The sequence below is a fragment of the Sceloporus occidentalis genome, unplaced genomic scaffold (assembly GCF_023333645.1).
Source record: "Sceloporus occidentalis isolate IW3139 unplaced genomic scaffold, rSceOcc1.0.p SCAF_5, whole genome shotgun sequence".
NCBI lineage: Eukaryota > Metazoa > Chordata > Lepidosauria > Squamata > Phrynosomatidae > Sceloporus > Sceloporus occidentalis.
The window spans coordinates 116168288-116193909 of record NW_028316985.1 but is presented as its reverse complement, the minus strand read 5'-3'; the positions used below and the strand labels follow the sequence as shown (position 1 = coordinate 116193909).

General features: G+C 40.8%; 1 protein-coding gene across 1 annotated transcript in view; it reads left to right on the top strand.

Annotated features, from left to right (window-relative positions):
* The window catches only part of GABRG1 (gamma-aminobutyric acid type A receptor subunit gamma1), a 112881-nt gene that overhangs the window by 53428 nt on the left and 33831 nt on the right, over positions 1–25622 (top strand). The window contains exon 3 of the mRNA XM_089525187.1: positions 5556–5623. Coding sequence (XP_089381313.1) covers positions 5556–5623 — 68 coding nt within the window. The remainder of the gene's footprint in view (positions 1–5555; positions 5624–25622) is intronic.

Sequence of the window (25622 nt, the reverse complement as noted above, 5' to 3'; positions counted from 1 at the left end):
GAGCCAGGCAAAATATGCACTCCGTTTGCTATTATATTCTCCACTTTCTCTGTGAAGTAGTTTTATCTATAAAAGTTAAAGACAAAATATGTCCTTGTGGTTTGTGAATATGTGGAAAGAAGATATGCAATTACATATCTTATGCATCATTCACAAGGACATCATAAGGTCTGAGAAAAGCTCAGGTATATAACTGAACACATGCACTGCTTTCTCTGAGCAGTCAGGACTCTTAGAAAGGCAGGAGTGTTCTACTTTACTGAGGAGCATTCTTGATGTGAAGGGCTGTCAAAGAATAGACATCTGTCTGACAATTTTCTTTGTTGAATCATCTGGCCCACCAATGGCTCCAATCTGGTTCACGCAGCTTTTGTAAGTCAACTCACTATGCACAGGGAAGGAAAATAGGGGCACACATAGTTGGTCAGGACTCAGATGGCTCTTGAACTGCTGCTAGTGAGTGCACTTCACTGTCCCTGCATCTGTCTTCTCTGTATAGTCAATGGGAGGGAGGAATGAAGCTGGACACACTTCAGTCACAAATGTGGGAGATCTAGAGATGTCAGAGGCATAGCCTCCAGTGGAGTTGGTAAGGGTATATCTTCATATCCATGTTAAAGCCAAATCGTACTGAGCATTTTTCTCTTGCCTGAAATGACGCTTGATTAATATTTCTGGGATTAAGCCCTTCCTTTTATGCACACATAAGCCACCATCTCCATCACTCAGTTTGGTTCAACAAGCAGGGTCAGATTTCTAAAAATACACAACATCCAAATCAGGCTACAGTTTGGAAAGATTTTGAGAGTGCACAAAATATGTTGAAAAGAATTTGTGTTAACATGTGGCCTGATATTATATATATATACACACAGAGAGAAAGAGAGAGATAGAGAGAAGAGCTACTGAGATGCCAGCCATGTAGTTTTTTTGTTTGTTTTCTACCCTAGAGTTGTGGCCACCCTGTAGATGAAACATCTCCAAGACTCCCTGTCCACCACTGCCCTAATCAGTTCCTGAAAATTCATATCCCATGACCTCCTTTATATAGTCCATCCATCTAGCATGTGGCCTTCCTCTCTTACTGCTTCCCTCCACCTTTCCTAGCATTATTATTTTTTCCAGTGAGTCGTGCTGTCTCATGATATGGCTGAAGTATGACACTTTAGTCATCTTGGCTTCCAGAGAAATTTATGATTCAATCTGTTCTGTGACCCATTTGTTTGACCTTTTGGCTCTCCATGGTATCCTCAACATTCTTCTCCAGCATCACATCCCAAATTAATTGCTCACTTATATATCTTTACTTTGTAGGATCTTTTCTAGTTCTTTCATAGCTGTCCTCCCCTTTTTTATTCTTCTTATGATTTCTTGACTACAGTCCCCACTCTGATCAATGTTTGATCCCAGGCATAAGAACTCTTTTACTCATTGTCTGGGTTGAATTTGTGTAAATTCTCCGAGGCCATTATTTTTGTGGATTTTTATGTTCAACAATAAGCCTACCTTTGCACTTTCTTCCTTGATCTTCCTTAGTAGTTGCTCTAGATTTGTCATGTTTTCTGCTAGTGTGGTGTCATCTGCATACCTTAGACATTCCTTCCTCCTATTTTCACTCCTCCTCCTCCTTCTGTGTCAAATCCTGCTTTTCATAAAACATGTTCTGCATACATGTTGAACAGATAGAGTGAAAGGATGCAGCCTTGCTTGACTCCTTTGCCCCTGTTGTATTCTGACAGTAGCCTTTTGTCCTAAGTATAGATTTCGCATCAGGGCTATTAAACATGTTACATCCCTTGTTTCATTTTCAGTCAAGCAATCTTGGTTGCTACTGACTTATTATACACACTTCATGCAATGTGAGTTTTTGTTGGAATTACTGTCAGGGCTACTCCATAGGCATGGAGAACCCAACAGTCAGGACCAAAGAGAAGGCTAGGATTAGGGGTGGACCAATAAGTCAGATTCATTTCCCTCCACATTCCTATTTTTAAAACATCAAGTTCTTACCATTAAATTTTTGGACTAACATGTGGGCTTTGATAAGTAATCACCGAAGAGCTGAATGGAATTCCCAGACACCTACACTGACCAAATGTATTGCCAATATAAGGAAAAATAATTTTGTACCTGTCTGCCATGTAGTTGTTAAAGATGAGAAGCCTTTCAGTAAAAGAGGTGGTAGCCCTAAATTCCACACCATTACCATGGTTGAACTCATAGTGATTTAAAGCCAGACTTTTAAAGAACTAAGCCCCTCTGTAAAGAAAATAGTTAACTAGTACAATAACTTTTGCACTTTGGTTTGTTTATTTTTTTTTCCAAAACCTTGGGACCTTTTCACACTATTTGTCTATAGCACTATGATTCCACTTTAACAGCCATGTTTGAGCCAAATGGAATCTCGGGATTTGCACTGTTCAAAAATTCTCAGTCAGAAAGTTCTAGTGCCTTACCAAACTACAAAGCTCAGTACTCCATAGGATTCAGCTATGGCTGTTAAAGATGCCAGCATTACATCTGCACGGAGCCATCCAGCAGAGCTGTTCTGAGTGGTCAGGAGTCTTTTACATACCCACCCTCAAGTAGAAAATGCAGACCACTTGGTGACCCACTGGGAAGAATTTGTATGGCACTTTGCAGATGAAGTCACAGATCCGCTGCAACTTTCATGCTGTAGTTGATACAGTGCCAATGGATGTAACCTTAGCACCTGTTTGTCCAGTGTTACTGAATACTTTTCAACTTGTGCAGCCTGATGACATGGAGAGGTGAAAGCCACCACACATTTCTTAGACCCTTGTCCTTCTTGGCTGATGAAACAGGCCAGAGAGGGACTGGCTGAGTGGGTGAAGGCACAGTTCCATCTTGCCTAAAGGAGACAGTTGTGAGGTCTTTTACTGTGGTTATTTTTACTCCACTTTGTTAGAATCTGGTTTACACTCAGATGATATATGTTGCATTTTGAAAACTTGCACATTGCCCCATGTAACTCTGAGGACTTTATCATATCACCCTTATTCTCATAATGATTGTGTTAATCAGGGAAATGTGTACATACTGGATTGGGAGCAGTCCCTGCCACATATCCATTAGCACAATTGGGTAGTTCCACCCTTGTCCTTAACACTGCCTCTCTGCCCTATATTCTACCCAGCATGCCTTTCATTTGTGTGTGTGTGTGTGTGTGAGTTTGTGGACTACTTCTATACCAGTGTGATTGGGAAATTATTGCTGGGTTTTCCCCATCAATGGCAAGGTGTGTATTGACCATGATTGGAAGAAAAGGCTGGTATGAGAGAGAGATGGCATTGTGTGATAGGTATCATGAAAGTTACCATTACTGACCACCTATGGCAGTTTAAACCACACGTCCTGAATAGAAAGTAAGATTTTAGGAGGGAGGGAGGTAATTGCTCGGTGGGAAAGATGTGGGATGGTCCAAATTAAAGGGGGCTGTAACGGTAGGATGAAGACATAGTCAAAGGATGGCTTTTTTCTTCTTCAGGATTATCTTTCAACAAAATATTTAGGGTTTGTCTCACTTTTCTTTTATAGAAGTAATTGATTTTGTGCCCAGTGTAGTGTATTGATCAAAACTCTAGCTGAAGAGATATTAATAAATCTGACGTGTGCTTTGGTCTGAGTATGATTACAAGGGCTGAAAAAGCTAATGGCTTTCTCCAACAGAGTTTCAATGGAACTGAAAGAAAAGCTTTGGTTTTGTGTTTCAGTACATTAATTCACAGGCTGCATAATTAGCGGCACACTTTGATTTTGCTTCCTCATTTGTTACTTCTGTGCATTAATCACAATGTACACTGTGGCTTTTTGCCATCTGTTTCCCATACCTCTCTGAGTTTTAAAGTTATTGGGTTTTTAAATAACTTTAAAAAAAAACCCTTTCAATTGGTGTTTCAATTTATGTGAATTAACTAAAAGAGCTGTGTCTGTTTTAGATGATGTGCACAGTCTCAGGCAGAACATTTCTACTGTCAACATTTATTCTTCTTAGGTTAGAGATGTATAGCATGAGCCACTCTCTCCTAGTTTAAGAGAAGAACTGTGCATTCCAGTGATCACAAGTGATCCTCAATGGTCTGTAGGGAGCCTCCTTTTTCTGTCCTAGCCCTCTGCAGAGATACTGTTCCTATAATAGCTTAATTTAAACAAACTTGCTTCCTTAGTATACCATTTGACACTTTGGAGTTTATCAAACGGGAGGAATTTCTCTTAAATTCAAATGAAAAGAAAGTGGGACCAGAATGCATTCACTTAAAGTCGCTAGTTTCACGCAATTACATGAATCCGCATTGCATTCGAACTGGCTTCCCATTGCCTGAAAATAGCATGCCATTGCCCGAATTTGTGTGTGGCAGTCTATCACGCAATAACATGAAACCACATGATTGCATTCAGACTGACTTCCCATTGCTCGAATTTGTGTGTAGTGGGTTATCACGCAATAACGTTAAACCCCATGATTGCATTCAGATTGCCAATGGATTATACTTCCAATTTCCCTTGTCTGATAAACTCCCTTGATCATACCTTATATACTGGCACTTGACAGCCTTTTCTCTATATGCTAGCTTCAGAAACTTCAGTTGTGTTCCATGTTAGTGTATGCAGGAAGAGGCCCAATCATAACTCAGTTGTTCAGACTGTCTGCATAGGGGTAGAGACTGCATGCAATATACTCTATGTCTTGGACTTCAAATCCCATCATCCCCAGCCACTGAAGTGTCTGAGGGTGATGTGGTCTGCAGTCTAAAACATCTGTCAGATCTGATAGGAGAGGCCTTTCTCATCACCGCCTATCTGATGGACTTTCTGCACTATGGCGCATTACAGACCGCCTAAAAGCGGCAGTCTGCCAGCACTGCTGGTTGCTCCGTGCGGGAGCCGCAGCAGCCAAACCGCATGGCTCCTGTGTGGAGCAAAAAAGAAGCCCCAAAATGGCGCTTCTTCCCGCGGTGCGATTATGACGCCGCGAGGTGCCAATGGCGCACTCACAACTTCATAAGCGCCGCGTGACGTGTGGACGCTATGCGTCTGGAACGTAGTAATGGTGGCGGCTGTGTTTATAGGGCGCTGTCATTATTACGCCCCCGTCACGTGCTAAGGGTGAGGCCGGTGTGGACGCTAGGTCCCCGGCCAACCCCTAGCACGTGACAGGGGCGCCTCAAGAGCCCGTCTGTAATGGGCCTATGTGTTCCATATGGTCCTTATAGCAAACACCTTCTATATTGTAGATTTGGGGATTAGTGCACATATGATAAAAATAGGACTTCCCATGGTTGAAAATGACCAGGAGTGCTGCAGTGCACCAATCACATTGGAGTATCCCAGTCTGAAGGCTAGTACCAGGGTCTGTAGAGTGCCCATGATGATCCCAGTACATATAGAAAATACTCATGCACAGTTCTGTGTTCATAAAAAAAAGGATAATTCAACCATGTCATTAGTTTTTCATTGATTCACAAAATTATGTTGTGAGATACTATAGAAATATACTGAATTTTACATGTAATTATGGTTACTGTTTTGTTTAGTGAGAACTACAGTAATTGAAACCGATGTCTATGTCAACAGCATTGGTCCAGTTGATCCAATTAACATGGTAAGTCATAATTATAATAAAAATTCAAGGTAAGAATTTTTTTGGTCCAATATTTTATGCACACACTTCGAGTGCTATCAAGAGAAAGAGCGACCTTGCCCTTTTGAAAAGTGATTATTGCTTTGGATGAGATCACTGAAACATCAAGTATCCCATAAGAAAGTATTTTGTTATCAAAGAAAATCTCACTAAATTAGAGACATAAAAGAGAAATCCAAATTTTGTAGGAAAACCACATTAACCTTATTCAAATGAGTCCTTTTCATTTCTTATCCTCCTTGCAATCTGGAAAGGACTCCTTGGCAGATCAAAACTAAGTAAGACTCAAACTGAACATGAACCAAGTACATTTTAAATGTTAATAAATAAATTAGATGCATTTGATGTTTGAGATATGCAGGGTAAGATAACTGCATAGAGCAAATGTGCTTTAAAATACCTGCCTTCTAGTTTCCAGTGAAGAGTTTGAGTCTGAGAGTATCTTGGTTAGGTACCTTGATGAATGTTTTCTGCTAGGATCTGGCCAGAAAAGGTGTTTATTTTTGTTGACTGTTCTGGACCTCTCACTAGTTTTCAGAACTACTGAACATGGTGCTCTTCTAAATTAGTACCTGTTAGCGATGGGGCTTGCCTGGACAGTGGTTCCATTTCTTTACTGAGAGCATGTTTCAGAAAGTGATGGTGTGACAATTATATTCTACCCCATTCCCAGGTATCTAAGACATCCCCACAGTGGGGACAAAACTGATTAAATTATTGCTTCCATTCTTAAGGAAACAGGTTCTTTCTCTCTGGAGGTTTTGGGATTTTCACTGAAAACTAAGAGCAGGTAGTAAAGAGGCAGGGAGAAGGTAACAATAATATATGTGTGATTATTTGCAATGCTTGAAGAATTAATACCTGTGAATTCAGATGTAAACAGATCTTCCCTTCCAGGATTGCTCTGTTGTTTGAAATGCAGGCATTCCATCAGATTCTAAAATTCTTGCAGTGAAGTTATCAGCTCAAAAATTATATTAACATTTGTGTCTTGAGGGGAAATAAAAAAATCTATATTTTAATTTATATTTCAATGCAGATATTTTATTGAAGTAATTGGATAGAATTATAAATGAAAACAAGAGAGAGTGACACCATCCGGATGTAGTCTGATTCATGAATCATTTGTAGTGATCTCTTTCTGTGTGCACAACTTTGCAATTCACACACTAATGGCCCGAAAAGACAGGCCAAAATAAAGTTGCTTCAGGTCATTATGGAGGTATGCTGTTTAAATGATATGAACATCTTAAGAGGCCAGAAGCTACACCACATCTGTGCTCCAGTCCTTAGGACTGGAGCGTGGCTTTGGCGTGGCTTCTGGCCTGTGAGGACGCATGCTTAATTTAAACAGCATACCTCCAAAGTGACCCGAAGCAACTTTATTTTAGCCTGTCTGTTCGGACCCTAATTCTCCAAGTGGTGAGAACACAAGGAGTGCAAATTTATCCAGGGTTTTAGTTTCATTTGAGCTACTGCAGGTGCCATAGGGTATATTTCAGAGGAAGGAACTAGTATCCCTTCCCTGGGAAAACCTTATGAAATTCATAGGGGCACCGTAAGATGGCAGGCAACTTGAAGGCATACACACATACATTGAAAGCTTAGCTTGTTGAGCATGAGGACCCACTCTACATTAATTTTTTTAATGGACCTTGCACCTTAAAGATGCTCAGTCTGTCTTTCTTTGTTTCCACCATGATCTTATCTAAATTGTTTCTAGCTGCGACTCCCTCAAACTAAAGCTATAGTTCTCCATACAAATTCCATTAGCACATTCCTTGCTAGAGAGTGGAAGAAAGAAATTATGTTTCCCACCTTCCTGATCCAGTCACAGAGGTGACAGAAGATAACCATTCAGCAAACTCAGGGACATATCTGAAAAGAAAATCTACAGGAAGAGAGAATGTGTGGTCCTCTAGATATTGCTGGATTTTGAATCTCATCAGTCTCAGCTGGCATATCAAGGATTATGGGAAATGTAGTCGAACATGTTGCATTGAAAGTCAAACATTCCCGATGCCTGAACTAGAGTCATTATATTAGAGATACTCCAAAAGATAACATAGGGCCAGTACAGGTGGCCCTAAAGGGGAAGCTTGACGCCACCCCATTGAGCACCAGATTGGGGATGCAGCAACCGCATACTGTGACCCCTATCTGGTATTTTTCTGGTGCAAAAAGAAGCGGCAAAATGCCACTCCTTTTGAGGATGGAAAAAAGCCACCCTTTCCACCACAGCAGTAGCTCTTCTGTGCTTCTGTGGCATGTGGCATCTGAACACCACTCCACTGGAGCACTGCAACACTGGCCACTGGCTGGTTGGGTGGATGGCATGACACCAGCTTGGGGGTGACACCAGGGTGTGCGTCATCTAAACCCCATGCCCCCACCAAGCTGGTGTTTAGTGCCGGTCTGCTTTGGCCCTTAGACCAATCCAAAGTCCATAATATCTGTGAGTCTTTTAAAGTCTGTGCTTTCAGATAAGTCCACATACTAGTAAATAGCAACTGTAGCTCAAAAATTGATGGTTTTTGAATGCTGCCTTGAGATTCATTTAGGCTAAAAATTGGCTTGCAAAATTAAAAATAAATGCAGTAAATAAAAATCAGGGGCTGAAGGGAAGATGTCACAAATGGAGTTGAATTTGTCAAAAAGCTAACCTCTCACTTTTCTCTTTGCATCAGTTACCTTTATGTGGCAAACGTTTGTGAGTATTCATTTAGTTTGTTTTCATGTTGGGGGCTGCATAATTATTCAGCAAGGTGATTTGGTTAGTATTCATAAACTGATGCCAAACCCCACAGTTCACAGCTTAGATTTTTGAAATATTCTAAACAGATGATAATTTCCAGGTAAGAGCTTTATTTGTTTAAATATTTTGATATCTTTGCATAACACTTAGGCATAAATAGCATACTTAATGCTGAAAGGTTCATTAAATTTTGGGATTACTGTAAAATCTTGAAATATGGCTTAATTTGGAATCATTTCTGGATCCTTGCCCCTTCATGGGTTTTTTTTAAAATAGTGTCTTTCTAAGCTTTACATTTGCTACACACACTTTTCTTTCACACTATTTTTACAAAAGGATGTCAATTAATTTTGTCTTGTGTTTAGCACTATTAAAAGATTGTCTCTTTTGATGCATTTTATACCCAGAATTCAGTAGTGTATTTCTTCTGGGTTAGCCTGCTTTCTCCAGAATCAGTTACCTCCTCTCCATTCTACAAATCCCAGCGTATTTTTAAAAGCTACAGTAGTGTCAATCCCCTAGATCACATTTTTGGTACCATAGGTTAGAACAGAATTTTCTTGTTGGCTTGCACTCACCTGAAAAAGGGTTAAACCCATATAAGTACTTTTCCAGGCATTGTGGTTTGCAAGGAAATGTCCTTTCCCTCTTTGCTAGGGGTGTCAAACATTATACATTTTGTTTTGCTCGGCCATGCAAACTCACTGGATGACACTGGGCAAGTCACACACTCTCAGCCTCAGGGGAAGGCAATGGTAAGCTCCCTCTGAATAAACATGCCAAGAAAACTCCATGTTTTGCTTGCCTTGGTGTTGTCATAAGTCAGGAATGCCTTGAAGACACACAGCAACAAGGCAAGAATGAACTATTTTACCATGTTTTTGTTTAGTTCAGAAAGTCATCACAAACTAGTGTTTTTGAAGATTATTGTTTGGGATTTATTCTGTGCATTAAATGCAAGCTTTTGAGCAGAAAATAGCATTTTCTGCACAGAAATGTTTCCTTCTGCACAGAAAATGCCATTTTCTTCACACAGACACACACCTCAAACGTTTTTGACACATAATAAATTCCAAAGCATTCTTTCTCTTAAGCTACTGGATGGCAGCGCACCTCTACAGCCAGTCAGTGGATGGGGGAGTAGAACTGTTTCCTAATGCCTACAGCTAAGCTAGAAGGAGAATCCATCCCTCTCGTCCCCAACCTCCACAAGATCTAGGAGTGTGATCGCTGCTCACTTTTCCTGGCTGTGCAGTGGAGATGGAAAGTGCTGGGGTGCAGCTTCATCTTCCGGCCACCAACTGCTTGGAGAGATCCCCCCGGCAGCATCTCTTTTTTGTGGGTGAACATCTTCGGGAAGGAGAAACTGCCATTACTTTTTGAAACTCCAGCAGAAGCAGAAGCAGCTCTTGGGAAGCTGCAGAAGAAACAGCTTTTGTCCTCTTGATCTCCAGTTGCTATAGAGAGCTCACAGAATGTCTGAAAAGAAAGGCCTGAAACCATTGGTTCAAGTCACAAAAATATACTTGGATCTTAACCCATATTGCTATTATTTATCATCTTCATTTCCCTACTGTTTGCAACCCACTTAATCATTATTCAGAACTCTGCATCTTCAGGAGCATCGCATTCTCAGAATGGAAAGAAAAAAAATGGGTGAATAAACAGTTCCAGCAAAATTGACAAGATCTAGAAATTGCGCTTCCACTAAATTTCACTGTATTTGGGTTTTTTTAATCATCACATTTCTATTTCGCCCTTACACACACACACACACACACACACACACACACACAATATCATTCAAGAAGCCCAACAACATATTTGAAAACAAACTAACAATGAAACTATTAAAATCACCACAATAAAACAATTTAAACTATAAAAACATTAAAATTACCAACCAGTAAAGATCAAATGTCATTGTGTTTTCACACACTTCCTAAAAGCAGGAGTGGGAATGAATACAAAATTCAACACACTGAGTTTATACATTATCTTTGTTAGTGTAATGCATATTTGCAGGAGAGGATTTTCCAGACTGTTGGTGTACATTGGTAAAGACATTCCATGCCTGGTTTTTGCCATGGTTGTCACACAGCCCTCAGTCTTTAAAAAAAATTATCATAGAAGCTGAAGAGTAGCTAATTTTGTGTCATGTCAAACAAATTCAAATTAGGATAAACTGAGGAGATGTGAATATCTTATAGTGGGTGTTAGGGCCTTTTACTAAGGGCTAATGTGTGTGTTATTGTTATTATTGCTACTACTACTAGTAGTAGTGGCTCAGTGGTTAAGATGCTGACTCTGTTGACTGCAAGATCAGCAGGTTGGCAGTTCAAGGCTCAAGTGCTGCATGATGGGGTGTGCTCCCATCACTAGTCCCAGCTTCTGCCAACCTAGCAGTTCAAAAGCATGCAAATGCAAGTAGATAGAAGGTACCAGTTTGGTGGGAAGGTAATAGCATTCTGTGCAGTCATGCTGATCATTGTCTCTGACAATGCTGACTCTTCGACTTAGTAATGGAGATGAGCACCACCCCCTACAGTTAGACACATCTTGACAACCTTATCAGAGGGGAATATCTTTACCTTTACCTATTAGTATTATTACTAGTAGCATTAGTGTTAATCATCCTACCTTCCCTAATTTAGGAATTTGCAGTTCTCAGGCAAGGAGACAGTTCAATTTTCCAGCTGTCTCAGTTCCAGGGAACTGCATGAATAGACTTCATTTTTGAATTGGTGAAGTAGAAATGGGCAAGTGCAGCAGGTTTAAGGGTCACTTTTCTGTCCAAGGACTCTCCTGGAGTTGCACGGGGCTGGAAAAATGGCCAGAAATGGGGAGCAGAAATGACTGGGTTTGAAAACAAGTAATTTTTTTTATGTTGAACACTAGAGAGGGCGCATCAGCCTACTTATAGGGTAAATTGCTATTGCTGGAAGCTTGCAGGAGAAGCAACCTACAATTTGGAAGCTGTGGGGATTCTAACATAGCTGTGGGTGTCAAAAAGAGCCATGGAGGCTGCATGCAGCCCCAGGGCTTTACATTCCCCATCCATTTAAGGCACTGTCTTAAAGCTGATGATACAAATCCAAAGTTTGCACAAGTGTTATGTGCTTATGCAAGAGGAGCTTCATTCGCTAGATCTCTTCAAAAAAATTCAAATATTTGTTCTTAGATGTTTTGGGAAAGATCTAGAACAGAAAAAAAATTGCTTAGGGTTTCCGGTTTAGGATCATCCCAGACCCTGAGGTTTATGGGCCAAAACTTGAGCTCTAGGGACAGTCCTGGGTGATATTGCTAAACATTATGCATTAATTACCTACCACAGTTGCTCATGGCCTGTCATTCAGATACTGTGATGTTTATCACACTATGCTCTTAAAGAGGTACTATTCCAGTGTGACTCCTCTAGCTGCCTCCTGTTGCATGCTGGGATTGGCAGTTTTAAGGAGGGGTATTTAGAATTCTCAGGCAGAGAAGTTCAGCTCCTTAAAACTGCCAATCCCAGCATGCAACAGGAGGCTGCTAGAGGAGTCACACTGGAATAGTAGCTCTTTAAGAGCATAGTGTGATAAACATCATAGACACACAGAGAAAAGGACCCCTGGATTTGTGAAGTTCTTATTTTTGTTGCTGTTATTGTTGTTTCTCAGCAGTTAGTATTTTTAGGACTTTTTAGCTAGAGACTGAATCAGATAGCAGCTCATCCATAGCTAGGAAATGAAAGGACTGCTTCATCCATCTTTTGAATTATTTCCTGTGTTGTCTCTTTAAAAGTGTTAGAAGCACTTCCAGCACTAGCCACTATGTGTCAGTGGTAACAAATAGTAATGGAACCAAGCCAGACTGAAACTCCCTTCAAAGCCAATAGTGATAACTAGAGGATGGGTGACAATTTCAGTTCAGTTCATTTTTAAAAAATCATAATTTAGCAAATTGCAAAACTCAAATGCAGAAGGAAAGCTAAACTGAGCAATTTTGTTGAGCCCTAGAGAAAGATGAACTATCCATTTTATGCTGCTAGTCATATCAACCAACTAAATAGATACAGCAAATTCTCATACAGGAATTCAGGTACTGGAAGAAAGACAGTTACTAAACAAATATGTAAGAGGCATGTGTTCCTCCACATTAGCTTGCCATAAATGCCTCTGTTTACTGATTTTCTTCAGGCAGCCAACATGTTCATAATTTTGCAAAGCATCTGCACCGAAGTGGAGGAACTTTGACCCTTCAGATATCTGGGCCTACACTTCCCATCAGCCTCACTCAGCATGTCCTATGAAAAAGGATTATAGGTTGTGCTACAAAATATATGGAGGGTCAAAGTTTCCCAACCTGACCTACAGTTTTATTTCTAATGAATGTAGTTCTTCTTTCTCATTCCACCCCTCCTCTTTGTCTTCATCTTTATCTTTGTTGTCTTCATTTTCTTTTCCTTTTCTTTAGCATGTTAAGGTTAAGGGATTCACTAAGGACTCCATCCTAAAGCCCACTTCCAAAGACTTTGGATTTTGGGATGTGAAACAAGTCATTCAACTAAGATATGATCCTTGATAGTTATCAATCATCGAATCATAGAGTTTGAAGAAACCACAAGGACCATCCAATTCAACCCCCTGCCATGCAGGAAAAAACAAAGCCACTATAACAGATGACCATCCAGCCTCCTTAGAAACCTCCAAAGAAGGAGACTCCACTATTCTCTGAGGCAGCATGTTCCACTGTTGAACAGCTCTTCCCATCAGGAAATTCTTCCTAATACTTTGGTGGAATCTCTTTTCCTATAGCTTGAATCCATTGCTCTGTTTCCTAATCTCTGGAGCAGCAGAAAACAAGCTTGCTCCATCCTCAATATGATAGCCCTTCAAATATTTAAACATTAACCTTAACCTTCTCTTCTGCAGGCTAAATATACCCAGTTCTTTAAGCCACTCTTCATAGGGTATGGTTTCCAGACCTTTTACCATTTTGGTTGTCCTGCTCTGGACATGCTCCAGCTGAATGTAACCATTCAGTATGATTTTATGCCAAATTAAAATTAAGGTTGATTTTATGATGAGATGCCTGATTTTGAAAATGATAGATAACCAGGATCTACAAATGGTTCATGTTGTGATTATCATGTGCAGACTTCATCAAGCACAAATTATAATGATCGTTAGTTGCTCCAGAGCCACATACAAAACAAGGATGTTCTACTTTCCTGTCATTTTGTTAGTAGAATTCACACAAAGCTCAGCATTGCAAGTTGTTCTTAAAAGAAAAACTGCACATGCAGAGAAAGGTGGGGAACGAGATTAAGTTTGAACATTTTGAAATATATTTGTAAAGTTGGGATGAGAGCCTCAAGTTTTTACTGATTTTTATTTGTTTTTCTTTTGTGTTGTAAGCTAGCTTGAATCCTAGCTTTTGGAAAACAATTGTAAACGTAAATGCAAATATACCTGTAGCTTAGAACATGGCCTGACTCCTAGGTTATGAAAGACTGCTGAAAGTCAGATGTGCAGAAATGAAGTAGATCACATTTTTCAAAAGTGTGTGTGTGTGTGTGTGTGTGTGTGTGTCTGTGTGTTAAATACCACAAGAAGTAATGCATTGTCAAGTTTAGTTCATGACTAGAATTTGGATGAGTCCCTCTAGCATTATTATTCTGTGGTTCCATTGTATTGTGGGTTCTATTCCAATAGCTGAAGAAGGGGCACAGAAACCGGAAGGAGTTGTAAGTCAATGAAATCCAGTCCCTGTGAAAGAAACATGCATTTATGCATGTGCATAAATGTGCACAAACCCTGATACAGCTGGAGAAGTTGGGTCAGAAGAGCAGGAGGAAATAACTCAGGTGCCACTTGTAAAACCATTTACTGTACAGCAGGGCGTACATGTACTTGGTTGCAGAAGTGATTACAGCCATGCTTTTCTCTCAAGGGAACTTCATGTGCACCAGAGAATTTTCACTAGGCACCAGCTCCTGCAACAGCTTATGGAGGATCACCACTATCTAGATCACCAATAAATATGTTGCACTATCCCCAAATGCCTCATCAACTTAGCACTGTGGCAAAGAACTACACTGCAACCATCTCTCCCCAGTTATTTGCAAGATGCAGTGGCTACTCCCAGCAACAGGCTTTCTGGAGGGCTGATAGTTTGCTGGGTGATGGCAAGTACATTTTGCCATAGTTGTCCATTTTCAGTGCTTCATGTTGCCCTGAAGCCTTGACACCAACCAAGAAAAGGGCTGGAAGAAGAGGTCTCGCCCACATCTAGCAGTAGAAGGGTCCCAGGAACCCCCTGTCTTCCTTCATCTGGGGAATGCTCTTCTTTCTTTGGCCAGTGGTTGACTGCTGCTATCTAGGATTGCCTCCTTGAGGTACAGAGTCTCACTTCCTTTCTGCCTCTCCATATAAGCAGTCAGTGTGAGGAATCACTTTGCATACCTTTCTTTTGCTCATGAGTTGCTCACATTCTAGAGAAGGGTGAAGAACCTTTAGCTTTCCATATGTTTTGATCTTCAGCTCCTAGAAGCCCTAGCCAGAATGGACACTAGCAAGGAGAATGGAAGGACTAAAAATTCCCACCTGTTCCAGAATGTGAATGGGGTATCATGGAAGGTTGGATAAAGACAGTCAGGGTGCTCATGAATTTCATGCCATACATGTGTGTGATAGTGGTGGAGGTAGAGGTGGAAGAAATAAAATAAGATACAGTTAAATCTTAGAGGAACCTATGCATACAGGCAGCACCTAAACCCACTCCATAATACATTTGATACTACTTTCCTATAACATTACTTTGTTTTGTATTTGTATTATGCTAGCGTAGTATTCTGGGCAACACAGTAATTTATTTGAATGAATACATTATCTTTGTCGTGGGATTAAGGTGAATAGTGAAACTCAATTACAGATCAGCAGAGGGCTCCCCCCCTTCCTCCCTGAGAGAAAGTGACCAATTTGTAAAGTTTAATGGCCCATTAAGGAATACAGAAGAATATTATCGCAAGAAAGGGGGAGAAATATCTTGGCCAGCAGGAGTAATTTTTTTATGATGAAAAGGCATGCAGTTTTTAAAATGGGATGGATCTGAATGTTGTCTGGAGAAGAACCTAATAAATAGAGCAAGGGTTGTTTAATTGTCTCATTATATCTTACATGGTAGATGAACAACGGTGTCCATATAAGAGAACTTTTTTTTTTTAAAAAAAGAAATAAATTGTTAGAGTTTTACTCTTCAGCAGAATGATTTGTTTCCCAAGCCTATGGCTGTGCTAGCATACAGAATATTTCTACTGATAGGATTCCAGCAGTACCTTGCACAAGCCAAGATCAACTTTTTCAGTTCCCTGTCAGCTGCAGACTCATAATGACTGACTGCTGCTACCACAGATTTGTATAGTCAGAGGGAGAATAAACACAACTATTTGCCAAGCGGCAATTTACTGCTGTGTCCATGGAAGCAATAAACAAGCCGTTGATGCATATTCTTTTGCCAGTTAGGAGAATTTTATTCTCATAGACCTCTAGATTTCTCATTGATGCAGTCATGTTCTCACTATATGTCAAGGCAATACAAATTACAGGCAGATGAAATAATTACTATTTGGGAGGTGGTGTACTCCAGGGCCAATTTAAGACTTCCCTGTTGGAGAGTAATGAATCTACTCTAGATTGCATTCTTTAGGCTGCTGCCTCACTACAGTAATAATGCAGATCAACACCACTTTAACTGTCATGGCTCCATCCTATGAAATCATTGGATTTGTAGTTTGTTGTGGTGCCAGAGCTCTTTGACAGAGAAGGCTAAATATCTCAGAAAACTACAAGTCCCAAAATTGCATTGCATTGAACCATGGCAGTTGTAACAGTGTCAAACTGCATTAATTTTGCTGTGTAGATGCAGCATTAGTGGAGGTATTCAAGGTGCTGAACCCTTTTTGGCAATAAATATGAGTCTGCAAGACCTGACCAGGGCAGTGGATGACAAGGTGACTTGGAAGTCTCTCAGATGGCCATTTGTATTCACATCTCAAGATACCAGACTTTGGTGATCAATGTGACCATTGTTACTGTAGATGGCATTTCCTGTAAATAAAATCTGTAAATTAAAAATAAAAGTCCCTCTTCCAAAGAGAGAGGAACATGTTTTCTTCACTATATTCTGATTTTGGTTTCCTAGGTGTGATGGATACTTGCAACATTTCTTGTTTTCACTGAGACAGGGTGTCTCTCAATGCTCAGCCACCCTGTCAAGAAATTGTGATATTTCTCATTCACTGCATAAAATCAAGACAATGAGTCCTTCAATTTTTTGTCAAAGGCTTTGACAATTTTCTCAAGATGTCTCTTCACAAAACCAGTCTCTTTATTCTTTGTGAAATAAAGCACACACACCAAGTAGGGATGGACACGTTTATTGATTTAAAAGATGCAACATCTCCCCTATACAGTCCTTTTACTCTTTGAAAGTTTGTGCAACAATTGTTTGTACAATTTGCACAAATGATGTTCTTGTACGATGAAAAGGAACTTGTTCAATTTGGGGTTCAGGAATGGAAGCACAGTAAATTGAAGACAGTAATTCTTATTTTGGCCTTTATACAGTATAATGACACAGTGCTGGCCTGGATGCCAGCATTCATTCTGCACCATCTAGCGTTGTATCAGTCAAACAATGCCCTTTACAGCAGTTTTGGAAAACACAAGCAAGCATACAGGAAATCACAGGAGATACGTTAGCCAATCATAAAACAATAAGCTCCATAAGGGAAAATTACTAACCAAGCATCTGCACTGCAAAAATAATGCAGTTTGACACCACCAGCTTATTGACAACCGCCCTGGCTCAGTGCTGTGGAATCTTGGGATTTGTAGTTTGTTGTCACACCAGAACTTCCTGACAGATAAGGCTTAATGTCTCACAAAACCACAGTTCCTAGAATCCCATACCATTGAGCCAGGGCAGTTAAAGCAGTGTCAAACTTCATTCTTTCTGCACTGCATTGTAGCCTCAGTCAATGGTTGGGGTCATAATGCTCTGGTAATGATTCACCTATGTTTCCTTGAGATTCATAAGAGTTTGTAATTTCTAAAATGTTCCTTGATTCAGAATACTTCTCCTGTATGGCTCCACCTTACTTTGGCCTCTGACATTTTGAATACTCTCTCAGAGAATGTGCACAAACATCTTCCCATCTTGCAGGAAATGAGAATAAGCCTGAGTTTTCTTCTTATTACATACAAGTTACAAACAATAATGAGAGGGGTGAGGATTTATATTCCTATCCCAAGGATAAAATGCCCTTCCTTCAAATGCTTTGAGACTAACAAAAGGAAGATTTTCTCTTTCTGCCTTCACATTCTAATAGTGTAGGGATGCTGCCTCTTTCTCCATTATCTCAAGAGTCTGGAAATGTTACTTTTTGATTCTGCTGTAACTATGCTGGATGAAGAATTCTGAGATCTTTTCTAAATTCTGATTGAATTGTGTTGTGCCTGGGATCCTTCATCCCCTTCAATCCCATCCATCCCTTCCTATATTAAGGGCTTTTCTCAAAACCTACTACACTGATGTAATGAAGGCTCTTACAGGTAGCAATACTGTTGTTGTTTTTCAATCTGGAAAGAAAGGGATAGGCAATTTGGCCTGCTTTTGATCTGTGTCTCTGACAAAAAATGTTTACTCAGTAGGCTGTTACCAATGTATTTGCTCTAGCAATCTGTTTTATTTGTTAAAAGATGGAAAATTCACAGTTGAATATGTTTTCTTTTAAAATGTATTTTTAATGCATTCTGAAATTTATGTTTTGTGTCTGAGTGTTTAGTACAGTGCAGTTTTACTGTACTAAGTGTGGCTCCTTTTTGCACCCTCCAAAGGTCACCAAAGCTGTGTTGGCATAGCTATATGGCACCCTTCAGCACTGCATCATCTTTCAGGCTGGTCTGTAAAGGCCCTTAATCAGGAGTCACCTAGCTAACCTAAATGAGTTCCAAGCAGGGTATCCTAAAGTACTGAAGGAACTTGGTGATGTTCTCTCCGAAGCCCTTGCCATTATTTTTTGAAAAATCTTGGAGCACAGAGAAGCTGAGGAAGGGCAAACATTGTCCCTCACTTTAAAACAAGCAAAAAGAAGATCCAGGAAACTATAGACCTGTCAGCCTGACCTCAACACCAGGAAAACTATTTGAACAAATTATGCAGGAATCTGTAAGTATCTTGATGACAGTGATCAGGAGGAGCCAGCATGCATTTATTAAGAATAAATCATACCAAACTAATCTTACATCTTTTTTCAATCAGGTCACCAGTTTAGTAGAAGTTGGGAATGCCATGGGTGTAATTTATCTGGATTTCAGAAAATCATTTGATAAGGTACCCTAAAATGTTTTAGGGGAATAAATAAATGGAATAAATAAATGGGGGCACTGTCTAATGGATGTATAACTGCTTAGAAAACCATGCTAAAAAAACATGCTCTGTAATGTTTTTCATGGTTGTCATGGTCATCCAGAAATGAATCCTGATAGCACTTGTTTTCTCATCCACTGACATGCCATTCGGCAGGGACATTCTCGACCCAGTGGTGACTGTTACCAAAGCTATACAGGCTGTATAACCTGAGAGACAGTTTGGGGGAATGAGCACCTGTTACGCTCCCCTGTTCAATGATATTGTACTTGCCTCTTCCCTCAGTATCTCCCTCTGCCCTGTGTGACTCTAGTGGCCTCTGGCCTCTGGAAAACACATCTTTCCTGCATTGGGCAACCAAAGCAGTAACTATTAAAAACAACCAATACATTATACAGACAAACTGCTGGTAAAATCAGGTACCGAACCTTTGCCTCTGACAGGCAAAAGAACAAGAACTCACATATCCCTGAAGTAACTCTCCCAAGGGGACACACTCCCTTTGGTTTCACCTCCCATTGGCTGTGGACCCACCTATGCAAGAGTTCTGCTTTTATGTTCCAGACAGGAAAGGCAGTTGTTCTGGATGGTGGACAGGGCCTCAGTCCTGCAAAGAGCAGTGAAACACAGGTCCAAGGCAGCAGCAAAAACACCAGCATTTTCCTCTAGGTAGCCTTCAGATGGTCATTGTGGTTCTCTCTCTTTCTCTCTGCTCAGGTGCTGGCCCCCACAGTCTCATGGTGAAAGTTTGGCTCTCCACCTATTATGCCACATTGCATTACAGGGTGTAGTGTAGTGATGATGCATTTGGATTATGTAGAGGATACACTGAGGAGGAGAGACCATAGATGAGTGGAGCACAGGTTTGACATTCAGTAGGTCCCAAGTTCAGTCCTACTGTCAAGGATCTTGAAGCATCAGAACCAACCAGACAAGACCACAAGGATGGATTGACTGTGTCAGTTTTGCACAGATCCAATCATGTCTGTTCTGTTCCAGTTCCACATCTGCAATAAATGTGTGAAAATTAACAATTAAATTGTAACTGTTTTCCCCTCCTTAGAATATACATATTTGTATACATTTCCCCTAAAATACGTAGTATTGATATTAATTTTTCTGCAAAACACATTGTTGCAATATTTTGAGAAATGGACAGTGTGACAAGTAAGTTTTCCAGGTGTTTTGTACCTCAACTCTCACAGTATGGCCAATGGCAAGAAAATGGGATTTGTAGTTCAAGGCATCCATATGGGCCAAGGTTCCCCACTTCTACTATATAGGTGTGCTTATAATGAACTACATATCCATCCAGTACAAGGTATATCGTGTCCCCAACATGACGTCCTTGCATAAAGGTAGTCATGCTTAGCGTTGAGTAGATGATAAATGTATTAGATTTAAAACTGAAGTACTGGGCTAAAATATGCCTCATGAAATTAAACAAAAGAATAAAAAGACTTATGAACCACAGTACAACAGAAAAGGACATGAAACTATGGCAGAAATTGTAACGTACAAATACATGTATAAAGGTGAATTTGGCAAGCCCAGCATGGCTCTTCAGTGAAATCTAAATGACTGATGTTCCTCCTTTGATCTGCCGCTGTTGTATTAAAAATATTAATCCAGCCTGTTGAAAGAGGAACAATGTGATCATGTCATACCCCAGGAATTTATCAGTGTACATACATAAAGTGCAGACATGGTTTCTGGAATTAGATGCCTGAAGTTAGACTTGAGATCTGTAATTGAACAAAGCTGATTTTCAAGAGCTTGGCATCCAGCTGCTTTCATTAAAACTGGGGCGGGGGGGGGGGGGAGATTTCTTGGCAGCAATGATTAGGGGAGCTCCCCATCGCGTGTTACTTAGTTCACTTCCCACTTGTTATGGAAAGAAACCAGATTACTTCATTAGAATTTACAACCAAACATAAAGGGTCAAATCCCAGCTTTGTGCCACACAGTCAGTTCAGGCTTTGCCTCTGCCAGTCTCAGCCATCTCACTTCCCCCTCCCATATTAACTTTTATTTTATTTTAGATTTTTAAAGTCTGCCTATGAAATGCAAACATGGAGTTGCAAAGTACCACATTGCAAGTATTCCCATAAACTGCAACTGGTTATTTTTTTTGCAGGGAGAATGAAGGCTTCATGAAGGCACATTTACTAGGCACTCAGACGAGGACGATGATAACTTTAAAAATGTGTTTTCTAGTAAACTTGTTAATATATTTTTGGTGTGTTGAGAGGAGATTTTCCCCCCTCCCACTGTTTGTGCCATTCTCTTATCTGCTTTAAGGTTACTGTTGTTTGTTGTTTGTCTGTTTGTTTTTAAGTCAATGAAAAATATCAAATAAGTCAACAGGTTAAGATTGTAGGATGGGATGAAGAGACAGAGAAAGATGAAACTGTTATATATGTAACAACCACATATTTCTAATGGGAAAAGTAATTCAATGGGTTCCTAAAAAATCATAATGCAATGGCAATCATAATGGATTTCCAGAGTTACTCAACTTCTTCTGTATAGCTTATAAGATTATAATAGGTAACAGAAGACATTACATTTTAAATGTAAGGCCTACATCTAATTGCTAGTCTCAGAGTAGACCCACTGAATTAGTGGAACATGGGCCCTGTCTGCATGGGCCAAACAAAGTGCTCCCCCTCCTCTCAGCAAGGAGTCCAGACAATGCAGAGCCCAATCCCTAAACCTGGCATGAACATTCTGGATGATGTCTGGTCTATTCAGCACCAAGCTTGGAGTATAATCCTTTTAAAACAGACTTAAAATCCCACTGTTTGTTCCAGATCTTACTGGAACATCTGGAGCCCTGAAGCAGCATTGAGGCAGCTGTTTAAAATGTGTGCTGCTATGCTACCCAGCATGGCAATAGCAGTGGCAACTCACACTGAGGTCAAAACAAGCCACCTAGCCATGTGATTGAGGCCAGATTCATTGTTCTGACATCAGAGCAAGTGACTTGCCACCACTGCACTAGGTGGCACAGTAGGGCACCTGTGATAACAGCTGAATAGCATTAGGATGGAGGTCCCCAATTTATGGGGGGGAAGGAGGCCAGGGCTGCTCTGGGGTCAGAATACTCTTTGCTACTCCCAAAGTATCTTGGCCTGTGTAGCCATCACCATACATACGTACTGGCTTATCAAAGGTCCAAAACATATTGGCCAAATAAGGTGGTTTCCAGCCACTATGAGGGTATGGCATTGAAATGATGCACACCCCGAAAGTGGCCAGAAACCACTTCAGCACCACAATCTATTCCTTTGGACCAAGTCAAAAAGGAGTGGATTAATCTGACTCCTGGTGTTGCTGGTTTGGGATTATGATGGCAGCCTGTTTTGGGAGCAGGCCGTGCAGTCGCCGTGGTCCCAGCCTGATCACAGCTGGAGTAGCCTCTGGCCGCTCCTTCCAGGACATCTGTTCTGGGCCAAATTCTCATTCAGTTTGCAGTTGAATTTAGGTTTAATGTTCTAAGCTCTTTGCAAAAATGTAAATGCAATAAATATGTTTGCATACCAGATACTTGGTCCACAACAGGTTGTGCTGTTCAGCTGTGACATCATAGGGGGAGTGCACACGGTGGCATGCCTGGGTTTGCTTCTGTTTTTTGTGTGAAATGGCACTCAATCTTGCATATGCTATTGCAAAGGTGATCAAGGCCTAGCCTTACAGTTTATTTACTGTCATCTAACATTGAATTACAGTTGTGTTAGTGAAGCCTCACCATAAACAATGCATGCACCCACTGGTGAAGAGGAACCCAAAGATGCAGTAGCTATGAGAGTGACAAGGATCTGGTTTTAAGCCAGTCCCATTTGTACCATTACTCAAAGCTTCATCCTATCGAGATTTCAGGGTTTTACTCTTAAGCAGCAACATGAAAACCTGCCAGTTCCATTTTGCTTACATTTCCCAGAATCCCAGAAGCTTTCAGTTCAGTTCAGTGTCACGCCACAAGACCTCAGGAGGTATTGGGAACTCATGTGTGGGTTTGGTACATAATAATAATAGTATTTTTGTATGCATTTTACTGCAATGTGCATTTTTATTTACACATTATCCCCATTCCATATTATATGTACACATTTTTCAAATACCCACATTTTTTCATCTGCATTTTTCAAATGCATGCACAGTTTTGTGAGCATTTTTCTCTTCACTGAAATTTGTTATAATTTATTATCTAAGCTAAACTTTAACAGGATGCTGTAAAGGGATAATGCCAGAAGAAAAGCAGCATGGATTGTCAAGATTGAGCAGTCAACATTCTTTACAATTACTGAAACAAAATTTTGCAATTGTCTATGGGGAGGGGAGTTATCTAATGGGGTGGGGATTTTCCCTTTCTGAAATCTGGGTGGATTAAATTCCTCTTTAGGGTCTACTGCAGGGGTCCTCAAACTCTGCCCCTCCAGGTGTTTTTGGACTTCATCTTCCAGAAGCCTCAGCTAATCACCACATACATGCAAATTTCCTTCCTTCCTCAAAAAGTCCTCCCTGACAGCTTGACCAATGACCTGGGATTCTGGGAGCTGAGGTACAAAACATCTGGAGGGCTGGAGTTTGAGGACCCCTGGTCTACTGTGTCTCCCTATTTCATGAGGTTGTGTGAAAAAACAACAGAGGTTATAGCTTCCTCCCCCCCCCCCCCCTTCCCCAAGGGACACCAGTGGAGTAAGATCAATCCAGATCAGTCAGGGCTCCATATTGAACTAGAGGACCAGAACTCAGTTCATTTCTCTGTAGGATGTTTCCTCACTTAGAACAGGAATGAGCTGCATGGGCTGTTCTGGCTGCATTGGTCCTTAGATCAGTAGAGTCCAGGCTGAGAAGAACCACACAGTGTGGTTTTTCTCAGCCTGAACTCTATTAAATCACATTGTTGAAATAACATGTAATCTTCCAAATCTGGAGTAATATAGAGGCGCCCTCCAAACTATCCTCACTTAGAAACCAGTCTGTAAACTGGAACTCATTTTTGGTTTTATTTTATTTGGCCATCAGTAGACTTGTTTTTCTCTCACCCCTACTCTCTTTTCCCCCTATCCTCTGTTTGTATTCTAGACTTCTCTTTCTTAACTCCCATCTCCAGATGGGTCCAAATGGGGCAACAATTTCTGAAATCAAGGTGACATTTTTCTCCCCCCACCAGGGCATTTCTTTGGCGCATCAGAAAGTAACCACCCCTTGTCATTTTCATCCATTGTGAAATCTTTGTTTTGTTTCGTGTTTTGGGTTTTTTGTTCCATTACAGCTCAAAAACAGATTAGGAAAAGCTCACCAGATACATATGTGTTCCCATGCAGTATTTTATTATTAAACACCATACACTGCCACTGATAAACCTTGCCCTACAATTGGGAAACTTACTGGACCAACCTCCTATACAGTCAGAGACAACAACAAAAATCTGTCTGTTCCAACCAGTGATGTAAAGGAGTGGAAGTGGATGCTGAGAATGAATAAGGAGATTTCTACCTGGGTAAATCCAGCTTTATCTGTCCTAGTATAGACATAGTCTAGAATACAAACAGAGGATGGGGGGGGGGGAGTAGGAGAGAAGGAGGGAAAGTCTACTGATGGTCAAATAAAATAAAACCAAAAATGAGTTCCAGTTTACAGGTTGGTTTCTAAGAAGAGCCATGGTGGTGCAGTAGTTAAATGCCTGTACTGCAGCCGCTCACAAATCGTAAGGTTGCGAGTTCAATACCAGCCAGGGCTGAAGCTCGACTCAGGCTTGCATCCTTCCAAGGTCACTAAAATGAGTACAGTGGTACCCCGGGATACGAATAGATCGCGTTACGAAATTTCCGGGGTACGAAAAAGTTAGATTGGAAAAAACTGTTCCGGGTAACGAAAGATTTTTCGGGTTACGAAATTCATTTCGGCGCGAAATTTAAATGCGAAGCGCGGCTAGCGGCTTTCCAGCGCTAACGGAAAGCCTTTTCGGGTTGCGAAATGTATCGGGTTACGAACGGCGCCGCGGAACGAATTAATTTCGTAACCCGAGGTAGCACTGTACCTAGGTTGTTGGGGGCAATTAGCTTACACTTTGTAAACTCCTTATGGAGTGCTTAAGTGCACTGATAAGTGCTATAGAAATGTTCTTGCTATTGCTATTTCTATAGTACTTTCCACAACACTTGGCAGTCTGGATATGCCCTCCTTCTGTATATTGTCCACTGTCTCCTTCTCCCTCCCTCTCCCATGCTCTCAAAAGCTGTGGCACTAGTACTGTGATCAATTTTACACCAGTTCATGGTAAAACAGTGGATACCAGGTTTTAGCATATCCTTGGCACTCTGTGGCTTAAATACATCCTCCCATTGCATTCATCGCTAAAACAAATACTTGATATGTAATTTTTATTTTGCTACCACCTTGTATTTCTTTGGCACAGCAAATTGGTTTAGGAAATCTTAGGGGTGAAACAGACCGCCCCTTTGCACCACTGTCTGGGCAGCTTCATAGCGCAGCGTTTTGACGCCTCATGCTCTGAAGCTGCCCAGAAGCTGGTTTCACACCACCCAGCTGCCCACATGTGGGCCAGCTTCTGGGCATTCCAGCAGAGTGGTGTTTACACACCACATGCCACCAGAGCACCTGTAAGCCAGGTTACATCTGCAGTGGGCAGAAAAGCCAGCTTTTTGCTGGCACAAAAAGGAGGGGCTATTTGCCACTTCTTTTTGGGCTAGCAAAAATGTGGATGGTGGCCACGGCGTGTAGTTGCCACAGCCCCAATCTGGCTTTCTCATGGGCGGCTTT